This window comes from Diadema antillarum, unplaced genomic scaffold, assembly GCF_040938485.1.
Source record: "Diadema antillarum isolate AM-2024a unplaced genomic scaffold, OU_Dant_1.0 scf00000063, whole genome shotgun sequence".
NCBI classification, from domain to species: Eukaryota; Metazoa; Echinodermata; class Echinoidea; order Diadematoida; family Diadematidae; genus Diadema; species Diadema antillarum.
In genome coordinates this window covers 88,275-115,528 of record NW_027270952.1, presented here as the reverse complement: position 1 = coordinate 115,528, position 27,254 = coordinate 88,275, and the positions used below count along the sequence as shown (strand labels likewise).

The 27,254-nt window shown below is 38.2% G+C and overlaps 1 protein-coding gene across 1 annotated transcript in view; it reads right to left on the bottom strand.

Annotated features, from left to right (window-relative positions):
- Positions 1-27,254, bottom strand: part of LOC139716234 (nephrin-like) — a 71,019-nt gene that overhangs the window by 16,696 nt on the left and 27,069 nt on the right. Inside the window, exons 3-8 of the mRNA XM_071627799.1 lie at positions 14,914-15,889; positions 11,003-11,341; positions 9,960-10,301; positions 8,427-8,759; positions 3,186-3,494; positions 168-284 (exon numbers count right to left, since the gene is read on the bottom strand). Coding sequence (XP_071483900.1) covers positions 168-284; positions 3,186-3,494; positions 8,427-8,759; positions 9,960-10,301; positions 11,003-11,341; positions 14,914-14,998 — 1,525 coding nt within the window. The 5' untranslated portion in view covers positions 14,999-15,889. The remainder of the gene's footprint in view (positions 1-167; positions 285-3,185; positions 3,495-8,426; positions 8,760-9,959; positions 10,302-11,002; positions 11,342-14,913; positions 15,890-27,254) is intronic.

Here is a 27,254-nt window from a genome sequence, read left to right as displayed (position 1 = left end):
TTTCAACATTTGCAGAAAATTCAGGAAATTTGAGAGATACATGGACATTACCTCTTATTCATCTAATTTATTCAATACAGTCATAATGATATAAAAATGAATGAATTAAAGACTTCTTGGAGAACAAAAAACCCATGAATTAGACTGAGCCAGTTGGACAGACTCACCCATGGTCCAAACGAGGTTTGCTGCTGGGTTGCTGACCCCAGACTTACAGATCATCAGCTCAGACTGACCGGCCACCACCGTGGGGCAGACGATCACTTCCACAGATCTTGGACAGTCTGAGGAAAAGAGGAGTGTTGTGGTGGTTAATTTGCTTTACATGTTCTCTGCATTCCTTGAACTGTATTAATTTTTGTCATTGCTGTTTTTTTGTTTGTTTGTTTATAATAATAATAATAATAATAATAGCTGCTTATATAGCGCATAATATTCCTGGAATCTCTATGCGCTTTACATAATTGAGTAGAATACCATAAACTACAACTTACATAATTCTAACAAAACAATATAATTATTAAACATACAAAATACAACATATGATAATCATTTAATAACAGAACAAATATGTTTTTAAGGACTTGAGGAAAGTGTTTGTTTGTTTGTGTTTTTTTCAAGGAGTGTCTACACATGGGAAGCTGGACAGTACATTAGTACTATAAGCTGTTATTTTTGTGAATGAAGAGCTCACAGATGTTTCGCCAAGATGTTGTTTTCAAGGCTATATTGTCACTCAAAGAGTAGGAGATGAGTGTGTGTTCGCTGTATGGAACAGCAGTGTTTTTACCCCAGTGCATGGTGACATTTTTGTGTGTTGTTAAATCCAGGAGATTCATGAAAATTGAACTCTCCCAGAAATTGCAGCTTATACAGCACCTTTCATAAGATTGAATTTTTAGCATAATTAGGCTGATTGATGGGGCAAAATAACGGTGTGAGAAGTAAGGGGGGGGGGGGGTAAATGGAGGTTTAAAGCTCAAGCAGAATCCTGACCACAATGGGATCATCATCCTAGTATGAGAAGTACGGTTCTACAGACATTCAGCTTTGTAACAAAAATAAGTTTCTTTAATTCTGTCATATGTGACCCTGCACCTCAAAACAAACAAAAAGTCGCCAGATACGAAGTTAAGACCATATTCTGAAAGAGCAGACTTTAAGCTTTAAAATGATGTATAACTCAAATCAAATGGACTCTCCTAACTTATCTAAATGTTGGAAAGAAAGCACAAACTCAGGAAAAGTGTGAACTGAGAAAAGAGGCTCTGAAGTACAGTGTCTATTCAAGCGCTTAATCTTTACCAAACCGTTCTGGCTGTGAGATGAATGGGACAAAAAAACAGGAAGTAAACCACCAGAGTAACAACAATGAAGGGATTACCAGATTAAACTGAAATTAGACATGCCTCATTAACACATTCTGTCCATAATTAATGCTAACTTTCAAAGCAGTAGCACTATCCTTTCAAAAGTTATTAGAGTTGAAAGTGAAGAGTGTGGACAAGGTTTTTCAGAAATGAAAAAGGGATTCTAAAGACACACCCAATCACGATATTCTACCAAAAATGTTCGAGATAAACTGCTAAAAAACATACTCTCCTGCCCGTTTTATGATACCGAATTTTAGCATAATGTAAAAGAAGACCCGCTCTTTCAGAAAATGTGGAAAAGTCAAGTTCGGCTAGGTTGAACCATTTCACTTATTTTCAGTCCTCACGCAAAATCAGTGTGTGCGACTTTATGTTCGTTTTGAGGTGCACGGTCACATATAGTATATTTACTATGCAACATGGGATACAAGTTTTACCATCAATCTTGTGTATGATTTCCTTAAAATTTCTTATTGGCTTTTCAATGAAACAGATACAGTACTTTGAAAGAGCCCATTCCTCTATCACATACACAATTTTAGACAGATCCAAATTATAGATGAAAATAGAAGATGAAAGAATTGATTTGAGTATACTCTTATTCCATGTATTTCTTGTGAATACTAAAAAGCAAGATGTATTCGTGGGAACAAATTCTCGTGAATTGAAGCTGATAGCCTTTTTTCGCAGCATCATTTTTTTTTTTTTTGCGAATGGTCACTGGCATTCAATGCATATAGTGTACACAAGAACTTTGAGCGCATTTTAATTTTGTGAAACTTGGCTCTCACAAAATTCATGAAACTAAAATGCACGCAAACATTTCGGTTTTACATTATGCATATTTGGAGTATTTGCGCAGTGATTTCATGATTTCATCATTACAGTCAAATAGATTCTTGAAAGGTTTGAAGCCTGCGCAAGCAAAGTACAAGAAATATTTTGCAAAAGGAAGGATTTACACAAATCTCTTCCGAAGGAAGAGGGATAATGAATCGAGTGAGATGAGGTGACTAATCCATCAACGCTTTGACCTAAAAAGTAGACATCTTTAGGAAGCCACTCCTGGTTTTCATCTACACATTCACCATGTTTATAAGCACGGATCTCTACGCTAAGTATACCTTCCTGTCCAAATTAATCCTCATGAAACCATGAAATTGGGTGTGGAAATATACCCTTTGACTCCATGCCACTTCCTTCAAATATCTCCACACCATAAAGCCTGGAAATTTGGTTCAAAGACAGTGTGAATCTTCAAAAGCAGGAACTACTAGTATAACTCTGAAATACAGTTAAAAGGATGGCATAGTATTGGTGGAGATGAGGATTGGACTTTTAACTTTTTGCAAAACACCAAGAAACTATTTATGAAATAATACAAAGCACACCATTTTAGGAGGAATTCAAAGTTTATTAGATGAAAATCAGTTTTGGAATGGCTATTAAAGGCATCCAAAAACAAAGTAAAACAAATCAATCCTAATAAAAGGTGAGTCCCACCTTTTATTAGGATTGCTCTGTTTTGGGTATCTCCGCCATTTCAAAACCGATATTCATCAAATAAATGTTGAATCCCTCTTAGAATTACATGCTCTTTCATAAGAGGTATCTCATTATCTCACAAAGAAATGTTAGAAAGCTGACAGTAGGCTTCAAACCAAAACTATACGATCCCATAAAGAGATTTTCATCACTTTCCATTAATTTCATTTTAATTTTTTTGCTTTCAGTAATCCAGAGGAGACAGATTGTTACTTTCTGTTTTTAAGCATCAAAGAGAGAGGGTACAAATAGAATACAAAGACTCACAATTGACAACTAGGGAGTCACTCAAGACTCTCATCGGCTGGGGCAGTGCCGGGTGGCTGACGCTGCACTGGAGGGCCAGGCCGTTATCCTCCCGCTGTGGGATGTAGCTCAGCAGGCTCGTGGCGTCGAAGCGGTCGTTGACGTCGGTCGACATCTGCAGCACGGCGTCCACGGTCAGGTTCCGGTCGCCGACGAACCACTGGAAGGACGGCGCTGGGTGTCCATTGTCCGCTTGGCAGGTGACGGTGGTCTGCTGGTCCTCCACCAGGTCTCGAGATGCACCCTGTATCACCGGTGGGTCCGGAGGACCTGTGTCACCATGACAACGGGAGAACATCATTCTATTATATACCATGACAGACAATACTCTCGGTGACAATTACAATCAAGTATACTACAGTTGTAAACAGCCAAAACAGCAACACTTCTGGTTGACTGTCGGTGGGTAAAAAAGAAAAAAAATAAGATAAAGCAGAAGGAAGAAAAAGAAGTAGGAGGAGAACAAAAAGAAACAAAAAAGAATATAAGAGGGAGAAGAGCAAGAAGTAGAAAGAGGAAAGAGACATAAATGGATGAAAAAGAAAAGAAGATGCAAAATTACAAATAATTTTGAGGACATCTAATGCTTGCAGCCAAGGTTGTTGCTATCAATGTCAGATAAATCATGCTTTTCTCAAACATCTCTCAGATATCACTTTCTACAAGTCCCTTTTAGAAGCTGAATGTACATAATTGATAATTGGTGTGGTTATTGTCTAAGCATATCTTACACTGGTTAATGAAATATGCACAATATTAGCACTGATACATGTGAAATGAAGGCAAGATAAAAATCACAAAGTTGTCATTCTGAGATGACACATTAGTAATCAGAAATTAGTAATCAAATGAAACTTTTTTCAATGACTAAACCTTGAAAAAAAATCCACAGAAACCATTATCTATTGTCAACAGCTAAAGATAACAATATAATTAAGCAAATTATCCTGTATATGCTCTTGTAAAAGAGATATCATTGTGCAACTAACTTGTTGTCTTTGCGAATTGTAAGCTATACAAGGGGTAACATCACATGCCTTGACTTCTGGTCTTTACCGCATCTTCATTGCAACAATGCCTACAGCCGCCAGATTCAAAGTTTTGATAACTTCATTACACAAACGAACTTCATGTAAAGGCTGGTCCCTCCCCCACCCCCCCCCCCCCCCCAAAAAAGTAAAGGATTACTTTCATGTCTGATGTTACACCAGTTTAATAGAAACCTGAGCATGGTGATCCATGCACCATGAAGGGAAAAGGCTAGCCCAGCTCAGATACAAAGTTCCCTTGTATATATTTGAGACTCCCTGTGGTCAATATCTCAGGGTGAGTACACACACAGCCAGTGAATTAACGATGAGCGTACGCTTCAATGCACACTCTATGTGCTTTTTATACTGACTGGTGATATTTGAGGTTTTTGAATGTGCCTTAGTAAGCATCGAATGAATCATGCCCCCCATGTATCCCCACGCTATTAAACAGGTCTTTAAAGAGAATCATCAGTCCCCTAATAAGGTACAGTGTATCATCTTTATGCAGTAATTCATAAAACTCACAAAAGCAAATCATCCCGTAAAGCGATTGTTCCTCCCTCATGCCATTTTTAGTATGTTCGTAACTGTTTTTACGACTCCATAAAAGGAGCCCTTTAGGCAAAGATAAACAGACAATGACACGTTAACACACAACTTGGACTAAATGTGGGTGCCTTGTAGAAACATAATGGGAATTTCCATAATAAGAATCCAGGGGCTTAATATTCCCCAGCAAAGCATTCATTCCCAGTGAGTAACTGACATGATTTACATACAAAAAGTAAAAATAAAAAAGAATACTCCATACATGATTATGTACTCTGATATGAATCAGTGCAGCATTAAAAACAATGGTAAACATTATATTCTTTTCTTCACTGTCTTTTTGAAAACTGTTCACATTGATTCACTTGAAAAACATGTTGCAAAAGAAACATCCCTCATCGCCCAATTGTTGCTGAACTTGCACTTGTGCTTCAGCTCTTGGGTTCCCACACACTAAGCTTAAAACTTGCCAAGCTCTTCTATTGCCATTCAGTAAACCATCCAAACCTGACCTTGCTGCAACGTTTAGCAAGCTTACTAAGATTCAGTCCCAACTGGGAAGCCACAATGACATAGCACAGATTAGGGGAATTAAATAATCTATTAATTGACAATTCATTTAGTTTCCAGACATGTGTGTCAGTTGGAGAAGGAAGCGCAGCAGGTGTTACAGGAGACTGGACTGAACAGGCTTACTATGCAACCATAACAAACACTTTGGGGCCCAACTTACAGTCAGCATGGAATCCATGAGTAATTTGAAAACTACCAGTTTGCTCATGCATATTCATATACCTATTGTAGTTTCGATGGCTATGGGAAATGGGGCATCCTGGATTTAAAGCGCCCTTGGACTGAACCTGGTTTTGTAACTGGCTTGGACGAGCGACTGGATTACATATGTCACGTCTCACACGTCATACAACTCTACCGATATGTGTGTCGTAATACATTATACGTTCAAAACGTGCATTATATGCGATATACAGCACATTCATCCATCCATGTCACAAAGGGTCATCTAACCCTTTCAGTGCTAGTGACTTTGTACAGTGTGATATAGGCAATGGGGTTTTCTGTGCCAATTGGCAGCCAAAGGATACAGTGTACGTACAAACTGTACATAGGGCTAAACAATTACGTGTATGTGTATGAAAATACATGCAGTACATGTACAATACATTGTACTTTGTATGCAAGAGGCAGGAGTTACCAGTACTATCTTGGCTGCACTCAAAACTTTGATATTAGACTAGTTTACTCCAACTATATGTGATCACAGAGACTTCAACTCAAAGCATCTTTTGAATAGGATATTCTCCCGCCTGAACCCTGCAGCAAAGGGGAGACTCTGATTGGGTGAACATGGGCACAATGTTGTGTACATAACTGAAGCTCACATCACGAGTGGAAAGAGCAATGTCCCTTGCAGCCGGGGTCCATGGCCTGCTGAATGGGCCTGGATGCTCTAGAATTGCAACTCTCTGGTGCTTTCTTTATTAATCTATTTCTAATCATGGGCGTAAATGGCAAAAGTAATGCCGAGCTGGAGAATGCTACATCTTACAGTGTCTTAAAGGAATGGTTGAGATGGGGGTTTAGATTTTAATTTTCTGTGCGATGATTATAAACCACTTACAATATGAAAGAGTATACAACTCAAAAGAAAAATTCCAGACTGACATGTATTTCTTGACAGTTGTTCTGAATTGGCTGTGATACCAACCAACACAAAGTAAAACAAAGTGGTCATAATAAAAAGGTGGGTCCCACCTTTCATTAGGACCCCTTTGTCTTTTGATAACTCAGCTACAATGTATTTCAAAACCAATTTTTATCAAATGACTAAAATTTGAATTCCTCATCAAATAGCATTGTCCAATAAACATCTTACACTACAACTGCATGTTCTTTCATATTTCATAAGAAGTTTCTCATTATCTCAAAATAAGTAGGAAACCTGAAGCCCCATCTCAACCAAAACTATACCATTCCTTCAAGTGGGAGACATACGAGGGCAGGAGAAATTCAAACTCGAGCAAGAGAGAGGGACATTTTGAGAAAATGGCCTCAAAATGGGGGATCTCCAGCCAATATTTGGAAAGTTGGAGTCTTTATATTCAACCTTCATGCATACATGTACCTTTAAAAGAGCAATGTTATTCTTGACAACAAGAGGAATAGACTGTTTCTGTAATGTATCAAAATTCATGGATGTTTCTTTTCCTAGAACTATTAAAGTAACAAGCATTTCATTCACCTGCTCCCTAATTTACAAAGTTTCTAACATTGCAATTTTGTTGCTATGTAGGGCAATCCTTATGCAAGTATTGCGGTTGTCAAGGGCAAATTTTGTAAACAAAACATATATAGAATTGAATAAATTACAGATCAGACAGTCATTCAAGTTTCACAAGCAGAAAGCTGTAGCACCAACCATTTGTTGCTAGGCAGGGCAGACCTCCAGCATGCTTTGGGCTCATTAAAAGGCACTCAATTTAAAAAAAAGCATGCACCAAATTATTGAAACAGTCCACTGACACACAGTCTTTTGTGAGTCGAATAATCTGCTACATACAGATGCACATGATACAACTGCTTTGAGTAGTGAGTACAAGTTATTTTTCATACAATGTAACTGTGAAAAAATGTTTAATATTTGTGTCAACTGTGTGTGGATGATATACATTTATAGATTTATAGAACACATCAGTTTGTCTCAACTCATTTTGGGAATTTATAATGCAATAAATCATTGAGGCCAATCTTCAGACACATGGAGGGAATTTGCAAACACACAGTTCCTCTTTTATCCGTTTCTACAAGATGTAGCACTTCCTGCCATAAAAAGACTTCCTACCAGTATAGTCATAATTTTGTGAATGTTTAGAGGTGGAGGTTGTTAAAAAAATGTGGATGTCTATCAATCCTTTCCTACATTTCTGTATTAAGCCTAAAGTCACGAATACAGAAAATAAATGGTGATGTGCTCATTCCTTCCTTTCATATCAATTCTTTCTTCAAAATGAGGCAATGAGTTACCTCATTAAATGATTTCCCCAAATTTTCATCTTTTTATGACATTCCTTCCTAGACTTACCTAATAAATGACAGGAAATATGTTTTGGCTGCAACTGCAACATCATTTAATACAACCTGCTCATTCTCTTCAACTCATCTAGTGTACAACTGTGTCTCATGTAAATAGAAAGGTGCACACCCAGGCACTTACATGTACCTATGACCTGCCATGCTTTATCACAATGCCATCATCAATTCAATTCCTGAAAATGAAAATTTGTATTGTGATTTGCAAAGCCTAATATTAACCCATTGAGGACCGAGTTTGCTACAACACTCATTTCCCCTAGACACCTGCCCGAGTATACTCTGGACTTGTCCTCAACAGGTTAAGAATCAACAATGTCTAGATCACATGAAGGCCATGGAAATGTAATAGGGATTAGAGGGAAATAGGAAATCTCCAATCCTTTACAATAAGCTCCAGACATATGTGCCAACTGGCCAAGAAGGCATTCCAGTGTGCACGCCAAACAGTGAAAAAAAAAAAGCACCAAGCACTGGTAAAGTTTAATGCCATGTGCTACGCTAAGCTTACCTTCCACAGAAAGCATCACGCTGGTATCGATGCTGATGCCAAATGTGGTTGCCCGGCAACGGAGGACCTGTCCATGGTAGGCCCTCGTGGGCTGGATGATGATGGAGCTGGTGGCGTCCGTCAAGAGCGAATATTCACCGTTTTCCGTGAAGTCCGGACCGCTGACCGCTGAGAGGACCTGCTCGCCCTGGAGGTACCAGGTAATCTCGGAACCAGGCCTCGTACCAGGGCTCTGGCAGGTGATGGAGGCAGGGACGTCTTGCCTCAGGGTGAGTTCTTCACCGTCTGGTACCTCCTCAGACTCAAACAGGATGTTCACCTGGCTAGGAGGCACTGCAGGACAACAAGGGATAGCAATCCAACTGATTATTCTTTTGGCGTATGATTTTCGAGATTATGAGTGGAAATAACTCTCAAAAACACAAGAGAATTGGAACCAGGCAGTGTGCAATATTTTGCTGTCATTCTAGTTATCTTATAGGGCATTCTTGCACAGAATTTTTTACCACCAGGTGCATCTGAATACTTGGTTTTGTGGTTTTGTTAAGTGTTGCCTATTTTTAAGAGCATACATGTACATGAAATACATGGTATGAGGAAAGCTGCTACAAGAGTGGACATGCAATAATTACACCTACTTATTAAATGTGATCCTGCACCTCAAAACAAACAAAAAGTCGCCAGACATGAATTTTAAGTTAAGACCATATTCTGAAAGAGCAGACTTTAAGCTTTAAAATGATGTATAACTCAAATAATGGATTCTCCTAACCTATCTAAATATTGGAAAGAAAGCACGAACTCAGGAAAAGTGTGAACTGAGAAAAGAGGCTCTGAAGTACAGTGTCTATTCAAGCGCTTAATCTTTACCAAACCGTGCTGGCTGTGTGATGAATGGGACAAAAAACAGGAAGTAAGCCACCAGAGTAACAACAATGAAGGGATTATCAGATTAAACTGAAATTAAGCATGCCTCATTACACATTCTGTCCATAATTAATGCCAACTTTCAAAGCAGTAGCACTATCCTTTGAAAAGTTATTAGAGTTGAAAATGAAGAGTGTGGACAAGGTTTTTCAGAAATGAAAAAGGGATTCTAAAAGACACACCTAATCACACTATTCTACCAAAAAAGTTCAAGATAAACTGCTAAAAAATACACTTTCCTGCCCGTTTTATGACACCAAACTTTAGCATAATGTAAAAGAAGACCCGCTCTTTCAGAAAATATGAAAAAGTCAAGTTCGGCTAGGTTGACCCATTTCACTTATTTTCAGTCCTCACACAAAATCAGTGTGTGCGACTTTATGTTCGTTTTGAGGTGCACTGTCACAAATTCACCCTAATCTAATATTATTCTATACGTGAAAAAGGTAACATCACTGTACAGTGATTTAAAAAAAAAAGCCAAATACTTCTTTCAGTTGAACTTGTTGAGGACAGGCTGATTTTGGAATAACATGCACTTCCCATAGAAACCTGCCTGAATATACTCCAGACTAGTTTTCTTCAAGTTAATGCAATCTAGCTCACCTTGGACATCAAGTAAGACAAACTCTGATAGGTCCGTATCCAGGGCGGGGTGCATGGCATCGCAGATGACCCTCGCTCCGTGGTTAAGCAGGGTAGGGGTGAAAGTCACCTCGCGGCTGGACAACTGGAGCTTGGTGACGCTTGTGGGTTGGAGTTCCAGACTGCCCTGGGTCAGCTGGAGGACGGAGTCTGCTGACCACTCTAGACTGGCCGGTGGGTTGGCCCCACCCTGGGAGGTGCAGGTTATGGTGTAGGATTGGTCAGACACCACCGGTATGTACGTAGCGCTCTCGTGGCCGGAGGGAGTGGTGGCGTCCGACAGGACCACAGATGTCGGGGGAACTATGAGTGAAAGGATTCAAACATCAGAGACAGGATTGGTGTAGGACACCATTCCAGAAACAAGTTTGCCACCTGTTTGCTGATACATCCAGACTCCTAGCCTAAACATCCAATTTAGGTTTAAACGAGAGATACTCCCACCTTATCCCCCTGCAAACTGTAAACTCTGATAGCATGAATATTCAGCCACACATTATAATGTGAGTGTAGCACACATCACGAGAGCCAAGCACAACATCCCTTGTGACATGGGCAGTGGCCCTGGAAGCTCTAGGGTTCAAGAGACACTCACTGATGTTTAATATCTTTCTAGTCTTCCTTTTTTTTAACAGATAGGACAAAACTTAAGTTGGGCAGGAAGAAACAAACAATTCATAGCATTCATGATATCAATCTAGTTTGCAATTCAGGAAAGGCAGTTTTAATGTATGTGATCTTGACACCTTACTTGCACAGTTTGAACACTTTGTATAAAGAACATTCATTTGTCTGTACAAGAGAGATTTATATAATGGTCATTGCCACATCAATATCATTTTCATGAATGGGCAGAAAGCTATCACACTTTTGTTTGTGTTTTGTGGGGCAGTTACACAAATGTACATGTATGTATGCACATAAATGCATGATATCACAGGGTAATGTTCAGTATAATACATAGAGGCTGAGAAAAAAAAGCAACAACAAACTTTATTACTTACCATTCACTACAATTTTAACATTTGCCTTTGCTGTTCCAGAGAGCGTTGTAGCCGCACACGTGTACGTGTTGTCGTCCTCAATCCCAATGTTTTGAACTGTCATGTTTCCGCTGAACTTTTCGTCAACGACCAGTTCGTACTTATTCGTGTCTATGTTTGTCGTTATGCAGTCTGACGGACACGTATAGGATGCGAGCACGGTTTCCTCCATTTGCCACGAGAGGCCGCCAAACTCAAATTCGCCAGATGGTGGGGAGTAGGTACAAACTAGAGTTACGCTGTCTCCGACCCTGGATGATATTGAAGCAGGCGTCGAGACTGCCAGACCTGCCCCTGAGCCTGCAACGTGACAAAGAGGGAAGGAAAAAAATGTATAAAGATGAAGATAACTTTGCCCCGAAATTGCTTCATTCAAATAATCTATTTGAAATATTTTTGGTTAATGTAAACACAAGACTGATATCTACAATGTATACACTGTAGGCCTATGTACAAGCATAAAGGTCAAATAAAAAATTTCATTGAAAATTAGTTTATATGGTCTGGTATTGACTAGAAAAGTACTGACAGCCTTATAATTTTATTCAACACTGTTTCGTTTGTTTGTTTGTTTTTTACTATTTTTTAGAATTTTGGTGGTGAACATATGTTTAGTTTACTTGGACTGACAAAAATGTGACACCCTAGCATTGCTGAATGACACTGTATTGTGAAGGCATACTAGTATAAAAGGTGTGAACACTGTCTCTATGTGAAGAATAACAATCAATGTCTTTGGATTTTAATAGTATTGTGAGCTCTGTCTCATGATTGTATGGAATATGCTTCTTCTTCTTCTCCAAATGCTACGTTGAATCAGTGGATTACCATCCTATCATGATCTGCCAGTATGTCAACTTTGCATTATTATACATGTATTATATATATATCTCAACATTTTGTATCTTGGCAAATTTCTAACGGTCATTAAAATGTTAAAGTTACAATGTACTAACAGTTGAATGCTAGGAAAGACAGAGAAGGGATCTCTGTTCAACAAAGAAAAGAAGAAGAAGAAGAAGAAGAAGAAGAAGAAGAAGAAGAAGAAGAAGAAGGAGAAGGACAGAATACAGCAAGGTGGGAATAAAGGCTGGTAAATTTTAAATACTGATAAAATTGAATAAAATATGTGAGTGTGTGTGTGTGCTGGTGGGGGGGGGGGGGGGGAGGGGGTGGTGGGTTATTAAAAGACAGGTGATGTTTGGCACTGCAAGAGTGCATGGTTGTTGAGTCAGGTGGTCCAGTATTCTCAGCCCAAACATTGAGATCGCATCTCTCGTATGTAGAGTTTGTACACACCTATACGCTGCACAGTCACAGCAGTATAAGAAGCACACACTGAGGTAGAGGGTACAGGGTAAACCACACTGACACTGTGGGGGATGACGAACCCTCAGCTCTCTATACACACCTTGCGCGGTGTCAGATTCAGAGCAAAGTCAAGGTCAGCGCCTAATACCTGGGCAGCAGATATTATGACACCTGACTGGGCGCTTCTTGGCCTATAACCTACAGGATCTTGGCTCAATCTACGTGTAAAACCAACCACTATACTCTGTGTGCCATAACAAAATATGGCTGAATTATGGTTACTGAGCATTGCACTGTACAAATGTTTGGTCTACAATTGTACACTGTACCAGGTCGGATACTTCTAATTCTAACCGGGTTACCCTTTAGATAGTTTTTCTTCTGCTTTTTTTAAATTTTTTTGTCTGACCTAACCATGGTTTACATTGTAGATTGAATATTTTTGTTGTTCTTGTTGTTACTGCTGTCGTAATTGTTATCTTTCTTTCTTCTTTTTGTTTTTTTTTGTACGGCCTATTGCCTATTCAAGTGATCATGAAGGTACTTCCAAGTACATACATGTACGTTCAGAATCTGTATTATCTGTGCATTCCAATGTATTGACCAATCATGTACGGGGGCCTACAGTCTGTACATAACTATACATTGTACTACAGTATGAAAAATTGGGCATCCGTTTTCCTGCAAAGTGACAAATGACTACTTCAGAGCTTCCAAAAGATTTGCCTGAACATCTTGCCTATAGACAACTGTGTGCACACAATCACTTCAACACAAAGAACAGCTAGTAGCAGAAAAGAACAGGTGAAATAAATTTGTCATCTCCTGGCAGGGCAGTGAGAATTTTGTATTGTTATTTTGATTGACGTAATAAGCATCATGTGTAGAACAGCTTGGAGGAATGAAGAGTATGACTTTTCTGTTGTGCAGGCACATGTGTGTGCACGTGTGTGATGTTGGCATCCCCCTATGTACAAATTTCTCACAAGTGTTCTGATCACAAATTATGCCCTGAATATTTCCACTCCTAGATCCAAACACTGTCACACTGAAACACATGTCATATAAGGGCAAAGTACGGTACTGGTACCCTACCCATGGCCCCAGTGCGATCACAGAGTGGAAAAAAATTAGTGATGACTCATTTTCAATCTTTACGATAAACTTGGACAGGTGATGAAAAATTAGTGATCGTTATAAAACAAACGGGTCATAAAGTACTGGAAAAGCTGTCTTTTTTGCAATCTTTGGGTAAAATTTTTGCGACCTATCAACCCATCTGAACATTGAATGACAATTGATTGAAAAACTAAAAGACACTGTACAGTTGCTCAATCTTTGTAAAAGAAGTGCTATTCCAAATTATCACATAATTATTACATGTGTGGGTTTACTCTTGATTGATACAAACTGGTAGGGATGGTACTACTGTTACAGTGTAAGTATCTGTGTACAAAATTGTAGTCCTTGAATGAGTTGAAAAATGATGGTGATTATAATTATAGTAGTCTTTTTTTAATATCAAAAGTATGCCATGCCTGTCACACTATGGCACTCCAAGTGTATGAAGATGAGACAGGTCTCTTTTGATAATATTTCTCTTGGTGAAAATGCCACAATTAAAGGCATGAGTGTTACACAAACAGGTTTCAAGCGCTTTCTTGAAAAGTATATTAGAATGAGGTACATCTATTCTCAGTTTCAGAAACTCACTCCTTCATGGAAAGCACTCAACTTTCTTAACAAACAAAAGACGAAATCAGGAGTATTATATGAAGTTCAGAAAGTTCATTTGTCCTTAAAAGGGATGGCAATCATGGTATAGTTTTGGTTGAGGTGAGAATTCATGTTTCCAACTTTTTCTTCTTCTTCTCTTTTTTTTTTGGGGGGGGGGGAGGGTGGGAGGGGGCGAGATAGTAGTCTTATGAAATGTGACAGAACATAATTTTAAGTCAAATTAAAAGTTTTTTTTTATGAAAATTGGTTTAGAAATGACTATTATACATCCAAACATAATTGATCATAATAAAAGGTACAGGACCCACCTTTTTATACAATAATCACACTGTTTTACTTTGATTTTGGATATCTCAGCCATTTCAAAACTGATTTACCTCAAATACACTTTGAATTCCAATTTGAATGATACACCCTTTGACATTTCTTGAAGTGGTTTTTAAATGCCTCACAAAAAGTTAAAAGCCGAATCCTCATCTCAATCAGTACTATACCATCCCTTTTAAGAGCAAGCATCTTCCATAATTTCAAATCAATTTAAGCCACCACCTCTAGATATCTCACTGTACCCAAAAATGGTCTATGGGGATTTTACTGTTATATGGGGAACGGATTATTAACCCGTTGAGGACGTGTCCCAATTATACTACTAGTGCAAGTGTCTATGGAAAATGCGTGTTCTAGCAAAATCAGTCTGTCCTCAATGGGTTAACCTGCTGAGGATGAACTGATTTTGCTCTAACATGCATTTTCCACAGATACCTGCCTGAGTATTCTTGGGACTCATCTGCAAAGGGTTAAAGGGGTTTGACTGAAACACTCACATGATTCTATGTGGAGGCAGAGCAGTCTCCAGGCAACAGACAGCAGAGGGATGAGGAAGACGCGGTGGTTGAAGGAGAAATCCATTGCTGGTAGATGGCCACGCCCACTTGGTGTCAATCAATGCTGTCTATTCCAAACTTTTATCCAATAGGGCTACTGATGCAATAAGCCACGCCCACAGGCTGCAGATGTTTCAGTCTTTACTCTGATGAGCAACTAGAAAATGGTCGTCGCGTCCAGAGAAGGTGATCTACTTTCGTCCCAATATTGCAACACAGGATGAGTACCAATTCACCTCTAATTGTTATCTTTCCCTTTTTCCTTTCTGCGCAATTTCCTGCTCTGATGCACGTTCATGTACATGTGTAGTTTGTCGGTGAGAGGTCACTTTATTTAGAAAAGGGAAGACCTGTATTGCTTTGTTTTGTTTTCCGATTTTGGTGAGGACTCTCAGATTTGTCATTCAAGAGATATAGAGTGAAAAAAGGCAGTATTCCTTTGTCAATTTTGTTTTCTTTTGGTTCAGCATTTACTTGTTTTATTGCTAAAAGACTACTTACTTGGTTGAATGTACTTCCCTTTGCGTTTTCTTTTAAATCTCACTGTCTCTCTTCCAGATGAGAGGAATAAACAAACTCAGTCACTTTTCCTTGGGATGCTCCTGCGAGACACTTTTATCGACTTAATCCTCACTGGTGAGCAACAAATATCATTGCACATTCGCCTCCTATGTCATCTTCTTTGAGCTCCGTCAATGCTGACCACTGCAAATAACCAACTTTCCCCTCAGGCTTATGGCCATAAATCGGTGCGTGTTTGCTTCCTTCTGAACTTTTTCTTGGACCCTGAAGCTTGATGGTCACACTTTACGATCTGCTCTGGACTGATGATCACATGAAGCCTCTAGAATGTTCTGGCACACCGCCTTCCCCTTCAAGACCTTTACTGTAGTGGGTGTCCCACGATGTCAAGGGGCTGTAGAGAGAACAAAAACAATATTGAGTAATTTACTTTGGAAACATTGTTTACAGAATATATCCTATGATTCACAGCAATCCAATTTTCATAGCAATCATCATCATTAACATCAACAACAACAACAACAACAACAACAACAACAACAACAAAAATGTCTTCACTAGTTATTACATTGATGTTTGATACCAGACATGAAAACACCAAAAACACATCACTGTCGCTTGTATAATTTGTATGTTCATCCAGGAGTTTATAAAACAATTAGTAAAGATGACTTCATGAACTAGAGAAGCACTCTGAGAGCGCAAACCTCCGCAAAGCATGCAGCTCTTTTCCACCACTGATCTTGTTCTTCCATAGAGATTTCAGTGATTTCTACCCAAATGTACTTATAGCATTGTGTGCTGAAATTCGCCCGATTTCCCAGTATAGAAGCCTTTGTTACGTCATAAACCCCTCAGCTGCACTGCGCACTTCGCCCTTGCAGAAACTAGAGCACACACTTTAGTGCGCGCATACAAACCTCAAATATGTGCAGCCTGAACTCCCAAGTTCATTGACCCTACCTGCCAAAATATCAAAAATCCTTCATAAATTCCCCAAAATTCTTGGATCACTACCAAAATTTAATCATTTGTTACTTGCATCATTCTAAAGCTTTCCTGCAAGTGTCATTCAAATCCGTTCACTACTTTTTGAGTTATTTTGCACAAGGACAAACACACAAATACACTTTATAAACCAACGGTAATAAAAACATAACCTCCTCCCTTGACGGAGGTAATTACACTGTTGCCATTGACATTGCCCTGTACCTTGTAATTCTTCCTGACAGATTCCTCATAATTTTCCTTTCCTTAAAATAACGTTATGTTTTGTAATGAGATGATTGAAGCATTCCCTACAGCCACTTTACAATACATCCTGAAAAAGCTTAAAATAGAAGTTTTGGGGTAGAAAGTGAAACAACTGAATGTCTGCTAAGTACTTCCTGCTCTTTTTGATAAGAGGACATGAATAAAATGTCAATGACAGTATTGAAAAAATAAATAAATATAGACCTCTTTGCAGGTCTAACACTTAAACTGTCAATTTTTATTATGTGACTTGGTCTGCAAACAATAGTTTTATAGAAAATGAATTAGGGTGCAAAATGTGACAAGCATTGGGTATGTACACGAATGGACCCTAATTGATTCCATGGTGGGGCCTTGTATTTTGAGGAGGAGACATTCATCAAAACCTCATTTCATACACTGCAAAATAATAAAGTTTCAGTTAATAGTAATGGCCTTATTAGAGTGATCATTCCAAATTAGTGCCTTTTTGGAAGATTCCAGGATAGACAATTCACGGCCATGATATCAACATTTGTGCAAACATCGATTGCAATGCTATCAATCCAATGCCAGCTGAAGGAAATGACTGATAGCATGCAAACACAAAATCACCTTCTACAATTAAAGTGTAGCTGATGAGGAAATGAATTATTGAGGAAATTAGTAGATGACAATCTATTTTTCAATCATTAACCTTTATCGGATATAATTTCAATAGAGTTTACAAGGAAATGTTATCAAAAGCTAGCAAATGATTAATTGCTGGAATAGTACATGTACTTGTAATGGATCACTGTCCTTGCATTTTGAAAATTCAAAATTGACAATGCTAAATACAAATATTTCTGCAGCATTTCATGAACATTTATGACACATTACACATACTGTTTTCTTTATAATCTACAATGTACAGTATTGTAACAACCTGCAAAAATAGACAAGTCATTCTCTTTTCTTTTGCCATTGCTCATATTTTGAGTCTACAGTGTATCTCTACAGGTACATATAAATAGAAACATATTTTTTTTATAAACACTTTAATGATAAACAAGAAAAATGTATTGATGTTTGCTACTACAGCAAAAACATCCACACACATACCTGCTGAACATTTGACATTTTAAAAACACATCCACACTCTTGAAATAATTGGGTGTGCAGATACACCCATACACAAAATGCCTGCCCACACAGCCTTCAAGTTATACTTCAATGCTACATGTATGCTTAATGTCGCTGCATATCCTTTGATCTGAGCATTCTCACACCCAGCAAGCTCTTACACAGAACGCCGGCTTCGTAGCAAGACCCTGGATCGTGGGAAAAATCCATGCCATGAATAGAAAAATGTGGCAGAAAGAGCGGCAGAATAAGACGAGAAAGAGATTGCAGGTGAGAGAGAGAAAAAAAGAGAGGGGAAGAATAACAGACTTTGTGCCATTTGCAAGCCTAATGTGTGCCCCACTACCCCAGCTTTGTTTTTCTTTCTCTCTCCTACTCCATTCTCCCAGTCCTCTCAGGTCAGCAGTGTCTGCCCTACGCTCCCGGGGTCTTTTACCCCTACCTGCTGCGGAGGGCAGCTCCTATGGGTCGTGGAGGGGTGCAGAACATTATCCGTGCAGCGTCGCTCACGGCAACCGCATCACCACCACCACCACACTCAACCCGGAATAACAGTCCCATGCTTATCTCTTATGTTTGAAAAGAACTTTTTGAGTGAGATACAGGTTGGATTCTTTTTATAGAGCTAACCTTCTATTTAAAAGAATCACAGACAGAAAAGAGGGCAAAGATTTGGTGCTAGCCTTAGATTCAGACTTCAGGATTTGGTTTGAATATAAACACATCAAATTAAACAGAGGAACAGACGAAAGGAATCCCACATCTTCCACCCAATAATAACTCCTTAAAGGGATCGTATAGTTTTGGTTGAGACCTAATTTCAGGTTTCTAACATTTTTTTTGGTGAGATAATGAGAAACCTCTCATGAAATATGAAAGAGCATGTAATTCCATGAGGAATTCAACATTTATTTGATGAAAATTGGTTTTGAAATGGCTGAGATATCCAAAACAGAGCGATTCTAATAAAGTGTGGGACCCACACTTTTTTTTACGATTGCTTTGTTTAACTTTGTTTTTGGATGTTTCAGTCATTCAAAACCCGATTTTCATCAAATAAACTTTGAATTCCGCTTAGAATGGTATGCTCTGTACTATTTCATAAGTGTTTTCTTGGTATCTCGCAAAAAGTTAAAAGCCCAATTCTCATTTCCACCAATACTGTACCATCCCTTTAAATCCAAGAAATTATTCTATAATTTGGTGCTCTATCTGTTTATCAAAGTTCTTAATATGCATTTATACTACTTCATAAAAACAAATAGTTAAGATATCCTTTTAAATTGATCACATTGCTTTTCACATAAATTTTTCAAAAGCCCCCTAATTGCAAAATCTTCAACTGAACCTTTATTAGGCGACAAATTTTGGATGAAAATTGATCGCCATATTAACCCTTTGAGGATGAGTCCTTAGGAGTATACTCGGGCAGGAGTCTACAGGAAATGCGGGTTGTACCAAAAATCAGTCAGTCTTCAATGGGTTAAAATCAAAACTATGCTCAGACTGGAAAACTGGGACCTTTTGGTTGAGATGCCATTGACTTCTACTGGATTTCTTTGACAGGAAGTCCGCTCATTCCAAACCTGTTCAGGGGAAGTGTCGGCACTCTGCTAGCTGGCAGTATCTCACGGAGTCTGACTCAAAATATTTAGAAACAACAACAACAATTCCCTTCCCCTATAAAACAGACTGAAATTTAAAGAAAAAAAAACATACAAACAAACCCTTGAAATAAAGACCACTTTTCCTGTAGGTAAGCAGATGGAGCCGATTGCGCCCACGCCAAAAATCACCCTTTTATGCTGAATCAATTTTGTGTGATTGATGAGAATTTCTAGAAATTGTGATTGCTCAGGGTTCCCTTATAAACAGTGTGCCCATGAATGCTTTATCACTGTGATAATAATTTTTGCTTTAACACAATTGCGTGTAGTTTGGGTGAAAATGCCGGAAATTACAAATATATGGACATTACCACAAACAAGTACATGTATGAATATCATATTAAGCAGAACTAGAAATTTGGCTATGGGGACTGGTCTACAAGCTTGTATACCTCTGCCATATTACATGGTTTTCATGGTTTTGATAACTTGCAATACAATGTATGTCATTTACCAAAAAAAAATCCAGTTTGTCTCTTCCTTATTTTGATACAGTCAAACCTGTCTTAGCAACCACCTGTCTATAGAGGCCACCTGCACTATATGACCACTAGTAACGATTCCCTTGGAGAGACAAAGCAAACATGTCTGTAGCGTCCACCTGTCTGTAACAGCCACATTTTTTTTTTTTTTTTTTTTTGGTCTCCCTTGGGTGGTTTTAATACGTAGAAATTGTGCAAGATATACTTACAGTTATCATCATTATTATCATGAATGTAATGATATAAGCCTACATATAGTACAGGTCAATGGTGGGTGAGATGTGAGGCAGTGGTAGAAGTGTAAGATCATATCAGGGTAATACCCCTCAATTACCCCCCCCCCCCCCCCCCCCCCCCCTTGCTAAATGTCGGTTAGTGATAAGGTTTAGAGTAAAGATTAGGGTGAGGATTAGGTTCAAGATTTGGATTAGGGGTAGGGTCAGGGGAAGGGTCTGGGGTAATTGCCCAGGGGTTAATTACCTGAGACCCATGTACATGTATCATATCAGCTGACATTGATTATGACTAGGGAGGTGGTGACACCTCACTGACATGACTGAAACTGCTACAGTTTGTATGTACGACCATCCGTGCATTGAGAATTAATATTTTCTGGGACGAACACTGAACTACACGCTTTCTATAGCTCAGTCGGTAGAGCACTGGGCTAGCATTTCAAAGGTCTCGGGTTCATATCCCGATGAAATCCCATTTTCTTCGCTCATTTTTTCCACTAATAAATCATATTCATTTCTGGTCAGTTTTCTTCTGTTTGCATTTGTTACAGTTTGCACACTTTACTTCTCTTTGGGTGTGACAAAATATTAAGATTTTAATTTTCCTAACTTTCTTTCTCTGTGTGTGATTTTAATGAACATCGCTTATAATTGGGCCTATGTTTTAATAGTAAAATTCACTCATCAACTTGATCACAGAGGGGAGCATAACCTCAAAGAAGTGCTCAGAGCAAAACTTGTGTTTCGTGCAAAATCAATCAACACAAGATGAAGTCATTTGGCGGGGTCCATTGACAAAATATTTGTTTGGAAGTGGGCACTGTACTTATCTCATTCTCCAGCAAGGGGAGAAAGTACACTCCTGTTTTTCCCTCAGGAAAATCTAAACATATTTAATTTCACTGGGGGCTATTTTGAAATTACTGACCAGAAAGTGATTGGTTAGACAAACTTCTGGCTGCTGGAGTAATGAACACAACTAGGGTTCATGCACTCTTGAATGAAGTACTGAAATCATTTCCAGTGAGGTCACAATGGTACTAGTGCAACAACATTGACACCAAATTTGCTCCTGGATAATTGCTCCAGTCTTATTTTCTCCAAAGACTTTAATAGGTTCAATGCTATAGTTGTGGTCGTGTTTAAGGTTTAGTTTGATGTTAGAATTACAGTACAGGATTAGGGTTAGGGTAATCTTTGTAGAATTTATGTTTGGCTAAATAGCATGCAGATATTTCACGAAAGCAACTATCGCAGGAACAAATGTCCTGGAAACCAAAATATCTACTGGTGACCACAGTTTATACAAGGAAAAAAAAGGAAAATTAACTCTTGGACTATCTACTGGTGACCACAGATTATACAAGGAAAAAAAAAAGGAAAATTAACTCTTGGACTTGAATGTTCATACCGTCGGGTGCCCGTGCATTGGCCGCTAACGCAATACAATTTGTATTGCGTTAGCGGCCAATGCACGGGCACCCGACGATACATCGGTAATGGCAAATAGATTTTGCATATTTTGGTTTTCTTATGTCTTCTGCCTCTCCCAACTGTCAGGTAGAAACAGGTACAAGTGTTTGAAATGATCTGCATTATTTCCTTTTCAAACATGCGACCATCTTTTTCAGCACATTAGAATACATTGCTAGTTGTTTTGTTATGTCTTACTTCAGTTTTAATTTATTCCTTATTTTCTTCTAAAAATGGATTTGTGGTATTTCAGTGGCATCATTTCCAAGTAAGACATAAATACACTTTTGTACCATGTCCTTGTACAATGTAGATAATTACAAGCGTTGCCAAGCAAACCTGTGGTGATGATGGGACCATGATGATGGAATACTGTACAACAGACATTTCTAATGTCCAAATGAACTGACAGGTACAAATGGACTTTAGCACAATAAACACAATAAATTCTTTAAAAAAAAAAAGAGAAATGAGAATGATGAGGACAATGTTACAAACTTTAGAAAGAAAAATGTGCTAATGATTATAATGATGATGGTTATTATAGAAACTATATGGCTAGTGTAATTTCTGACAAAAGTATTACCATGGTAAAATACTCAACACACAAGGCATAGTTCATAAATCACCTATTCAGTAAAAGATTCTTTTGTCAATGACACTAGAAACACACACACACACACAGACACACACAGACACACACATAGAATTGATCTAATAAACTCTATAATATACATGCAATGCTGGAAGACTTTACAAGTAGCCAAGTTGAGAAAAAGTACTGTGACAGTGACTAATGACGAAGGTATACAACATTGTGACTAAACTTATGCCTACAGCTCCGTTTCCTTCTTAAACAAGGTATTCAAAAATAATATACAATCAAAACTAAGAGTAAAACATTGTCACCTTTTCGATCTGTATACGTAGAGCCTATTCTCACTCTTTCTGCTGTATGCGCCCAAACCACAACCAGCTGAAATGCATTGGATTCCCCCAGTATTCACTGAAATGTCATTGGTGGGTTCATGCATAGTAGAGACATTTCGATGCTTTCTGTCACTCGATTCCCACCCCTCCACACAGCGGAGATTTGATAAGACTCATCCACAATGAATGAATGACCACAATAAATGAATGGTGCAGTCGTTCCATGCCGCTGGCCCTCAGACAAATGCACATTGTATTTCCTCTGCGATCTGTCTCGTATGACTCATGGATTTACGTGGGTGACTGAGCTGCTTCGATCCGCAGAGAAACCCATGTGCACTAAGAAATTTCCCATCCTACGGCAGCCTGCAAAACATGTTTCTGGGCAAGTCCAAGATAAGGTCCCCTCAGAAGGCAAAATTTCATCTTCGATCAATATTGACATGTTTGGTATCATTTTGAAGCTTATGAGTTGAAGTTTTGATTTCCATGGAGGAAAAAATGATATTATGTAAATTTATGCAAATTTCAAGGGCTTCATTTGCATAAATGTGAAACACAGCGTTACGTATGGGACATTTATAAAAATTCATATTAATTCAAAGGAAAGCAAATGATATTTGATTTATATGTGGACATAAGAAGTTCATCACATAGTTTAACTTGGTATGGAAATTTAGGGATTATGCAAATGATTATGCAAATTAGCTCGTGTCCTATCATGAGATGTCCCATACGTAACAAAATGAGGTCATTTTTTTAGGTTTTTTCTGAAATTGCTAAGGTTATTTTAATGCCCTTTTGGAAAGTTCTAATTTATTGTTTAGAGAAATTAAATACCAGAGAAAAAAGAAAAAAAAAGTAAAAGAAACATTTTTTATTAGGCGTTGAAATAATGTTGCGTATGGGACAAATGTGTTACGTATGGGACATCCTCATACATATTGCATGTGAATGCATGTAGCTAGCTGGAAAGGTCTCTCAGTACACATATGGTCAATCATCCTGAAGAAAGCATCCCAACATTGTAGCTACTTTTTGAGTTATAGACACTTGAAACAATACAGTACATGAACTTGACTGAACAATTTTCAGAAAGGGGGAGGGGAAAATGGCAAAATACACAATGAAAAATCAGCATTAAAGGGATGGTATAGTTTTTTGTAGAAATGAGGATTCAGTTTTCAACATTTAATGAGATGATTGGAAACCAATTATATGAATTACTTAAGAGCATACAATCGTAAGACTAGAGGAATTCAAAGTTTATGTATGGAGTTCGAATTTGAAATGGTCGTAAAAAAAAATAAAGTAAAATGATTTTTTTATTTATTGCAAGTGATACACAAATTGTCCTTATTCAGTTTTCAATAGTAGCCACAACAAAATTCATGGGTATACATACTGAGGTGTGACTCGAATCAATGACCTGACTGCTAGACAGACATCATAATCTACTCGATCACTGGGGTTCCATGCAGCAGGTATTGCTTATTTATTAAACTTGATATTTCTTGTGTCAAGTTGATTTTTATTGAAACTGAATGGCAAACTGCCCTTCATCATAGGAAGTAAACACTTTAAATTATTCAATTTTTCAGTTGTAACTATCCTGATAAAAATAGGGCATACATACTAAAGGTTGGTCATAAAAATATAGAATATGATTAAATGTGATTATGATGGTAAATATCTGGGGAATATTGTTCCCTTGTCAATCTGGATCAGTATTTGAGTAATTTCAACTGATTCCACCTCAATAATTATGCAAAAATTTGTTTATGGGTATTTTGCAAAATTATTTTGCAAAATACCCATAAACATGGTTCTCCACACACTAAACGAATGGGGGACAAAGGGCATGCATACCCAGGTTGGTCATAAATATATAAAAATATGATTGAATATGATTATGATGGTGAATATTTGGGGAATATTGTTTCCTTGACAATCTGGATCAGTATTTGAGTAGTTTCAACTGATTTTACTTCAATAATTATGCAAAATACCCATAAACATGGTTCTTCACACACTAAATGAATGGGGGACAAACTGTCCCATACGTAACTGTCCCATACGTAACGCGTCATGTCTGTCTTTAATTAGAACCTGTAATTAGAGCTTTTTGCCTAATGACGTGAAACTTACCTGTGATAATCTTGAGTGTTGTGACTTTCATCACAGTGAGTTACAAGTTGTAGAATGATATACTTTCAGAGAGTTTTGAGGTTGAAAAAAATGTTCAAAAAAACAAAATTTTTCTGGTCCCATACGTAACGGCACATATTTTCTCTTCTAGAATATAATTGTCAAGGTAATTTTTCTCAATTTTTTACATGATTATACTACTCCTAGATATCAATCACCATGATGAAGTTCAATATGATCAAAGGCCATTAACACAATTTTTCAGGTCATAAAAGTCTCTGAATGTCCCATACGTAACGTGCGCGTTATCTTGGACTTGCCCTTCTACAGTCTCTAGCAGGCAGTGTCTTTGTTAATCATACACGTAAGTGTGTTTTGAGTCCTGATTGGTACAGAAAACCCCATAGCCTTGTTGTACATGTTATCCCAAGTCCCTGACACAAAAAGGGTTACAGACACTGATTAGCCCCATTATGGCTTTTTTTCACACTTTCTTCAATAATTCTTTACATCTAGACATAATTCATCTGTCGTTAACCAAAAGGTATATTTTCATAAAACACTTTGAAGTGAAGCACGACAAACACACACGAAATGAAATGAAAGTCCTTGAATCCATTTTCATGATTGTCTCTATGTACTAGGTGATGTCATCCAGTTGTATTGTGTGCAAGAAAGGTTGGTTGTGTACATGTTCCATAACAAAACAATAACAACAACAAAAAAAACACACACACAAAATAGTACGTACCTACAATGCAGAGATGCCAAGTTCAAATAACTTTTATGAGTGAGATTTTTATGACTCGGCGTCTCGGCGCTCGCGCGCATGCGCACGCGAACGAGGAGGGTGTCCCCCTCCCATGATAGGGAGCTTTTTTAGATTATTAGCTCTTAATGATGCGATCTGGTGCATACTTAAGTGACTATTTTTTACTAATTTTGAGAGGCAAAAGGGAAATATACCTTCAATTGCAACTATCACTCTAATCCTTTGAGCTATGCTTCTTATTTATGGCCCAAATTGCAGACTTCACCAGATGCGTGAGAAAAATGGGTGCCATGCGTGAGATCGTGAGACAGACCCTAAATGCTTGAGTCTCACGCAGAATGCGTGAGACTTGGTACATGTAGCTCTGACAATGTACCTCTTGGCAATGCGCCTTATTTGGTACGTTCTGTACAAAATCTAAAATGTATATTGATGAAATACTTCAATTACTGCAAAATCTCATTGAAAAGATGCCAAGAGCATGAGAAAAAAAAAACTACATTGCCAAATCATAAATCAAATTCCCTATTTGAGGTACACAGAATGTACAGTGGCCAGCATTTACATTCCTCAAAATACAGAACTTTCTGGCCATATTCTACTATAAAGAGACAAATCCACACGAAAAAGAGGAAAGGTGATGATAAAGGCTGAGGTTTCAATTAGAGAAAAACATTTTGTGGTATACCACAGCGGAATCATTATTAAGTGCCCCAAGGGGAGCATTCCTCTTTTAGCATAACTCACCCCTCCCATACCCCCTCATCCCTCCCATACCCATTCTACTGATATTCTGCTGATTCATAATCTTTAAATTTTGTTTGTCATATACACATATTTTAGCAGACGAGTATACAAGTTCAGCAATTAAACCTTTGACGAGTCCCAAGTATACTCCGGCAGGTGTCTATGGGAAATGTGTGTTGTCCTGTATAGCAAAATCAGTCCATCCTAAAGGGGTCAACATGTGTGCAAGCACCAAACATATACATATGTAGGGCCCTAACCCTTATAAAAATGGACACATTTTTTATGGCATTTATATCAACGCTAATACAACAACAATATGATATTATCAAGGGGCGTCCCTGTCCCTCATGTCTTAACCCATTGATGACAGACTGGTCTTGGTACAACACGCATTTCCCATATACGTAGGGAGTATTGACACTTGCCCCGGTATACTCGGGACTTGTGGGTTAAAGTTAAAGTCACACCTTTTGGTTGACAAATACATGTAAACAGCCTGAATCAGATCGAGCAAAATTCTATTGGAATAACCTTCTGGATTGAGTACCCGGTATGCTTTTCAAAAGCTACTGTATACAAAATTGTACATGTACATCATGTACTTTGATAAACAATATTTCCATGCAGCAGTGCACGAGTATCTTGACAAAAATAAAACATGCATCCTGTATCTGAGTCAGACATGATACAAGTGAGCTCTTGTAGCTGTCTGAGTAGGGATTATACAGAGTCCCTAATCCCTGTTGTATCAACTTGGCATATTAACCCATTGAAGACAAGTCCCAAGCATACTCGGGCGGGTGTCTATGGGATGCATGTCATAGCAATATCAGCCCATCCTCAATGGGTTAATATGTACGCAAAAGAATGCGATATTGTTATTCCCTTTTAGCAAGTTAAACTCCATATTAACCTGTATACTCGGGCAGATGTCTAGATGGGA